Source organism: Gossypium arboreum, chromosome 3, assembly GCF_025698485.1.
Source record: "Gossypium arboreum isolate Shixiya-1 chromosome 3, ASM2569848v2, whole genome shotgun sequence".
In the NCBI taxonomy this organism is placed as follows: domain Eukaryota; kingdom Viridiplantae; phylum Streptophyta; class Magnoliopsida; order Malvales; family Malvaceae; genus Gossypium; species Gossypium arboreum.
This window is the reverse complement of record NC_069072.1, coordinates 28,941,646-28,949,096: the sequence shown is the minus strand read 5'-3', so window position 1 is coordinate 28,949,096 and position 7,451 is coordinate 28,941,646. Positions and strand designations below refer to the sequence as shown.

At 29.7% G+C, this 7,451-nt stretch overlaps 1 protein-coding gene across 2 annotated transcripts; it reads right to left on the bottom strand.

Moving 5' to 3' along the window:
- Positions 1 to 5,102: 5,102 nt before the first annotated feature.
- Positions 5,103 to 7,163, bottom strand: LOC108463160 (uncharacterized). 2 transcript variants are annotated; one of them, XM_053026174.1, is made up of 3 exons: positions 6,862 to 7,163; positions 6,308 to 6,693; positions 5,103 to 5,513 (listed from the first exon to the last, which is right to left on the bottom strand). In XM_053026174.1, exons 2-3 carry the CDS (start codon positions 6,612 to 6,614, stop codon positions 5,404 to 5,406), a joined length of 417 nt encoding a protein of 138 aa, XP_052882134.1. In that variant the 5' UTR covers positions 6,615 to 6,693; positions 6,862 to 7,163; the 3' UTR covers positions 5,103 to 5,403. The 2 variants fall into 2 exon arrangements, with proteins under 2 accessions (XP_052882134.1, XP_017618594.2); XM_017763105.2 differs by having other exon boundaries at positions 6,308 to 6,731; positions 6,862 to 7,162.
- Positions 7,164 to 7,451: the final 288 nt, after the last annotated feature.

The window sequence follows — 7,451 nt, the reverse complement described above, 5'->3', positions numbered from 1 at the left end:
ACATTTTGTCTGTTTGTGTGAACTTTTGGTTATTGACAATATAGTTAATGTATGTAATATGTTCTAATTATTGCGTATGATTGGAACATCATTTCTATGGTTTGATATTGTATTTGACATACTGATTGAAACTTTCGTAAGTGATAGTTTTATACATGTGCTTGTCTGAAGTATTTATTATGTCGACCAGTCTTTTGCCATTTGTTCGTATTTCGGACTCACACTGAGCTCGCATAGCTCATCTCTGTAGTTTTTTTCCTTTTAGGTACATTCTATGATTTGTTGTTGGACTCGGCATACCGGAGGTCTTAAAAAGATATAGTTTGATTCGGTTTAAGTAAAATCTCATAAGTTTTATACGGTTAATTTTAAGTCGGTTTGAAAAACGATTATATAAACTATGGTACAAGTTTTTATGGTGGACATTCATAAGGTGTTATTTAGACTAAACTTTAGAAACTATGGATTTTATTTCCGAATGTTTGACGCTAGTTTAGTATTGTTTCAAACATAATGAACAAAATGTTTTTCTTGGTTTGAATTAAAGTTTTTGTTTCTGCCACTTTTGGTGGCCAATGTAACCTTCGAGATTCGGTCTAAACTTCTAGGCCGGGTTTTGGGGTGTTACAATTTCACATTAACTCCAATAAATTTTACTATTTTAACAGTTTAATCCTTTAACATTAAAATTACTAAAAACTATTGTACAAGACAAACCTATTTTTCAATCAAGCTTAATATTCTACCATAAAACTTCACAAGCATCTCGAAACCATCAATGGCATAATTTGAATTATTTAATTTTTTTTTTGCAATTTATCCCTCGTATTAGCTAGATTAAGCTAAAACGATTCCAAAAATATAAAAATCACTAGAAATGGGATCAAAATCACCTACCATGCAAGAAAGATTGTGAACCGACTCTCTGGAGCAATTTTTCTATGGCATTTTTTGTTGCAAAAAGGATGAAGGAAGAAGATGATCCCTCATTTGTTTTGTTTATGTTATTTAATTTGTTGTTTTACTATTTTACCCTTAATTAACTTAAATTACAACTAAACCTTGTCCATAATTTTCCACTAACTAAACATAGGGTATATTTACCAACTAAGTCCATTGATTCACCTTTTCATAACTATTTGACACATTTAACTAATAAAAACTTAGTTTTTCAACTTTTATGATTTAGTCCTTTTCTCTTAATTAACTATCTAAACGTTAAAATTTATTTCTTATCCAATTTTTAATATGACTCTAATAAATACCTGTAAACATTAAATAAATATTGAATCGTTTATCGGAATCGTGGCACCAAAATCACTGCTTCCGACACCATTGAAAACAGATTGTTACACTAGTGTAGTGGTAATCAGTAGGCACTTGCATTGGCGCATAGCAACCACTTCAAATACTTGTTTCAACACAAACCCGAGCTAATTAAGTGTGAGGTTTTGTTGTATCACAACAATGATCCATTTAAAAATTTTATCCATATCTATAAATGCCAAACCAAATCCATTTAGGCTAGATGTGTAAATGGATCGGTTTATGTTAAATTCTTGCCTTGATTTGAGCCCAACTTAACTTGATCTGTTCAGAAATCCCATATTATTGTTTAAAAATAATAAAATGATCAAATATATATATATTTTAAAAAACATTTAATTTAAATTTGGGTTGAGCTAGGTTGGCTTGAAGATAAAAAAAAAAAATTGTCTAAACTTAGCCCAAATTAAGTCAAGCTAAGCAGACCACATCCATGGGCAAGTCTAATTTAGACTCACCCATGTTATTTATTAATTCATTTATTAAAATATTTGTTATTATTTACTAATTTTATTTCTTTTTTCTTTTATTAAAATTTTAATATAAACAACTTAATTTTTATATTTATATTACAGTATTATATTTGATTTTATAAAAAAAATTATAAAATTAAAAAACAAATTGGATATTCAAGCTTAAACTCATATTTTGAATGGATTTATTATTTTCTTAACTCAACATTTTCTTCAAAACCGTTCAGACTTGGGGCACGTAATTCGGATTTTTGGAACTAGTTGTAAAGACGGTGTTTGTTTTATTTCAGTGTGATGGTGTTTATATTGTTTCTGGGCGTTTGTATCTCTCGGGCAGTATGTCTTGGTTTACTGCAGATGGGTCTCAGCAAACATATCTGTAAACCTGTTTTGGTGTTGACAGTGGGGAAATGGTTTTGATTTTCCATTGACAAGGCAGACATGGCAGTGTATTATGTTATTAATAAAATATGGGTAATTATTTTATGATGGTTGAATTCATATATCGTTAGTTTGGGCATATGAGTGATTGAGTGTTTGTTTGATAAACAGCGAGTCAAATCTATTTTGTATACCTAACTTCATTTTAAGCCAATATGATAACACTTTCACAAGAGAATGGAAACATACATTCTCATCAATAATTCCGATTTTCCTGGAAAAGCTGATCATCAATTAAAATATCCCTTTGATTTTTGAAAAAGAAAAGTCAGGATGAACACGAAAATCAACCATCCCAGCATGTAATATATCAAGGAGCTGCATGAATGCGACTTACATTGATTAAAATTAATTCAAGGTGACCTTTGGGCGGTTGATATTGTGATGAAATTTAGCAATTCCAGCTAAGTATGCAGCTTTTGTAGGACCTCCTTTTATTAGCCATGCTTTCTATATTGGCGATAAAAATCAAAAAGGTCCATAGCAATGATATATATCATATATGGGTGTCAATATTTTAACAAAATGGTAAAATGCTATATACACACGTAAAACAGGAGACTAAAAATACTTAAATTGAATAATTAATTACTGGGGGGGGTTAAAACTAAAACTATCCCTTAACTAAAAGAGGTCAAAGCCCTTGCGTCAAAATATATAATATGATGTTAAAATTTATACACACAAATATAACATTTAAAAATAATATGAGTGCAATGCAAATATATAAATTATTAATTATAGAAAAGAGTGGGTGAAAGTAATAAACAAGGGGTTTATGGAAGTTGAGGGATGAGGTAGTTGGAGTCTCATCAAGCATCCCCCTTTTAACTCCACTGTTTTAAATGCTCCCATCCCCTCTATAATGGCTCCCAAGCAAACATTCATTTCATTGGGGAAGAATACTATACACTTTCCTTGGAGAAACTAATATAGTTTGCCTTTCATATCTGCTTCTTCTCATTCCTCCAGAGAATCTTTTGAACTTCACAAAACTTTATAATTATGTATACACATTAATTAATTAATTGGAGAAGAAAGATCTCTCTCTTTTCAAGCCAATATTATATTTCAAAGGGTTCTTTTCTCTATGTGTTTAGTTTGACACAAAAACTTATTCTAAGGAATTTTCTACTATAGCTCTCATCTCAGCTTCAACTTCTTATTTTGCATACATGACATTGAAATTAAATTAATTTTATTCCGTATTTAAATAATTTTGTACACAATATTTATAAATTATATTTTATTTGCTTTTAATTATAAATTATATTTAAATTTATCAAAATATTTTGTTAGTAGTAAAGAAAAGCCAAAGGTAAAATTAGGTTTAGACAAGTTTCACTTAATCCTACTATTAACAATTTAAATATGAAAATATATGTACGAAAACAACACATTAAAAATATAGATATGGGATTAAAAATAATATACAATAAATAATGTAATATAATGTTTGAAACTAACAATTATAATAACAACACATATACAAGATGTACAAAATCAAAATTTTAAAAATAGTTTAAATTGTGAGTAAAAATTTTTAAATAGGTACATACATCATATTAAGAATATTAAATGCACTCCAATTATTTACCATTGTATTATCATTTTTCTTGAGTTGACATCGAGTTGACTTATGATACAAACTCAGTCAATGACATCATCAATTGTTAAACAAAATGAGAGAAACAAATTTGCGCAATAAAATTGAAATGTATAAAAATATCAAAATAAAAACTTTCGTTGGGGTGGTAAATTTTTTTTTATAAATACTAGTGGCATGGGTTCAAATCTTAATAATTTTATATTAGTTTTATTAAAATATAGAAAAAGAATACCCTTATAAGAATATAACTGATTTCAAATATATAATAACAGTCCAGTAATTTCTCAACTAGATTGGTGTATAGTTAATTCGCTATACCAACTCAAAAGTTTATTAATGAAATATATCATAAGTAAAATTTTACGAATTAAAATTTTATTATTAAAAATATATAATATTAAGTAAAATAATTAAAACATGTGTACTTTATTTTATATTAAAAGAATAATGCTACATGCATTAAAAATAAAATCAGAAATTTATATTTGTTTATACAAATCAAAATTTATATTATATGTTGTACTGGGTTTTTTTTCTGTTTTGAGTATATAATGAAATTGTTGATATTTTAATTAATAATGTAGACGTTTAATTGATTGAAACTGTTTTGCTTATTGGCTCTCCAACCATGTCAAAGTTAAGTGAGAAGCACTTAACCATTGAGGACAAGAGAAAAGCCAGATGATTGATTGAAAATGTAATAAAGCATATTATCATACAACTAATGAGATTTAAATTAAAAATAATATCAAATTACAAAACAATAGAAAAGAAGTAAAATTAAAAAAATGTAAAGGACTAAATTATTAACAAATACAATTTACTATATCTGTAGATAATTACTCAAAGAATAAAAACAAAATGAAAAGAATTAGGGGGTCGATCCCTTTCCAAACCCCTTAAATTCGCCCCACTTCTGATGACTAAGGCACCCTAGCACTCAAATGTATAGAATACAATTTTCTTTTTCCTTTTACTAAGCTTTAGATCATAATATTAAATCAAATTTTTAACATGTAAGATTATTATTTTTAAAGTGAGAACAGAGATTATTGAAAAATCTAATTTAAAATATATCAACTGAATATTTAATATAAAATATTTCATTATTTTACTCCGAATGTTACTAACATCATTACAATTACTCGTTTATTTTATGTAGTGATTTTTTTAAAAGTGTAACAAATATTATATAATTTAAGTAATTACAGATATGAAACTATTACATTACAAATAAATTAAAATAGATAAAATTCAAACTAAAATTAATAAGCTGATTGAATTAACTAGAATAAAACTGTATAGTAATTACACATGGAGTCACACGAATAACTAAATAAAATTGTGTATGGTATATCACAAACCACCTACGCTTTAACTGAGTCGAAAGTCGTGTGTCTTTTTTTTTTCCTTTACTGCGTAGTATTAAATAAGATCATACAATAAGTACGAATTAATATATGATGGAAGGCGCGTGGTGTGTCCCATGCGATGAGAAGGCGCGTTGGATCAGCGAGACAGGCTTCCTCTTTGAGAAAAATGGACGCATTTAAGTTACTTCTGGGAATAATCAATCAAACGAGTTCCTCTCCCTCCCCCACCACCAAAATTATCAAACCTTAGCTTAGTTCCAGCTATGGAGATTCTCGTCATCAGCTGAGTTCCTACGTGGCCAACTTATTCACCGTTAGATCATCTCGTCTCACTCTCAGACATTCTGAGTATGCTAAAATTCAGAAACCATTCAAATAGTCTTAATACAAAGTTAGATGATGAAGCCATGATGGTGTTTATTAATTACTGAACAGTAGAATTCAGTGTTTAAGATTACATATATATACATAAGTAACCCACATTGACAAACTTTATACAAAGTTTTAACTAAGATACAGTACTCACTATCTCTAGGCTGAAACCCTAATAATAGCAGTATTCTAAAATGTCAGAAACGCCTCAGCTGCAACATGTTTCAACTTTTTATCTTTGCCTTGTTGGGGAATTAAAATTGATTGAAAAGAGTGAAACAATGGTTTGGGCTTGTCCCATACTTTCCATATTTTTGCACTCCTTATTTTATATGATTCCAGTGTTGGAGCATATGCATATTTGGGGGAGGGTTTTGCAATTTCCAAGCTCTCCAATCCCATGACATAAATAAAGAAAAAAAGGAAGGAAAGGGATACTAGTTGCAGAACATAGTAAAAGGCAAAATTATATTTAGCTTTATAAGAGGAGCAGGTACAGAAGAAACAAGAGCATTAACACTAGCCTTTCCTTCGTCTTCCCTTTTTTCTCATCATTCTCTAGACCATTGCTAAAGCCGCAATGCCCTATAAAACCCTCATTTAAACATTACTGAAAAGGCTAAAGTGAATACTCTCTCATTCACCCTAATATCAATAACAATACAAATAAAGAAAAAAAGCTAAGCTTCCCTAGTTATGAAGAGGATTAGGACCTGTATGAACTACTCTCATATCATCTTCATATACAGTGTCTGGATCATCTTCATTCACAGTAAACTGAGATAGGCTTGAGGGAGCATGAAAAGAAGCAGTGTCCAAAGACAGGGCTTTCCTTGGGGGATGAAACGTGAATGACTGATGACTACCACTGCTGGTACTGGCGTCTTTATTACTGTTATCATTATGAACAGCAAAATGCAAACCTAACTGGGAAAAGAACAAGATAACGATCCACAAGAAGAAAACTGTAGCTCTAACTCCACCACTAAATCTGCCAATGCCACCTCTAAAAATTGTCATTGCAACTGAGTGAGCAGATCGATTCTGGTGGCGCCTCCAAACTGGAACACAGTGCTGTTTCTTGGAGTAGCTTTCGACTCTAAAAGAGAGGATCATAAAAAACCAAATGGGATAATCCTAAAAAGAAGTGGTTTTTTGTTAGTTCTCTAAATCTCTGAAATCGGGTAGAAACTTAGTAAGAGAATTTGAGAAAATTGAGAGAGAGAGAGAGGGAAGAAAAGGGATATTAACTATGGGTGCTACTTACCTTATCGGTGAGGTCACATGATATTGACCCTTGATTCCCGGAAACTTCTTATGTTCCCTTCTGAAATCTTTGGACTTTGCACCTTTTTACTCTCAGTCACACCACTACCCCCACTGCTCGCATTTTCTTTGCTATTAGGCATCTATTTTCTAGTTAATGTTCCTGTTTGCTTATTTTTTATACATATATCTATGTACTTTTTCTTTTTCTTTCTTTTTTTACACTCAAATGTTGCTGGGAGAGGGTGTTGTGAGACAGTCCAGTCTTAATATCCGTTGTCTGCGGGAATATGTATTTTGTATACAAAATTTTATTGTTTGATGAATTTTGTAACACCGGGAACTTGACGTTAAAAATTTTAAAGTTTGTAGTTAAGGTTAGTAAGTAAGTTAAGCAATTGGGCTTATTTTCTCATTTTAATGTTAGAATGAGTTTATTGATTTAATGGTTATATATTTGATAGTTTATTTTTGGGTTTCATGTTCGAATCACTATGAGTGTTTTAGAGGAATTAATTTTATTTGAATTTTGTTTTTAAGTTTTAATTATTTAATTAAATTTTATTTTATTTTATTTTAATTTTTTATCCT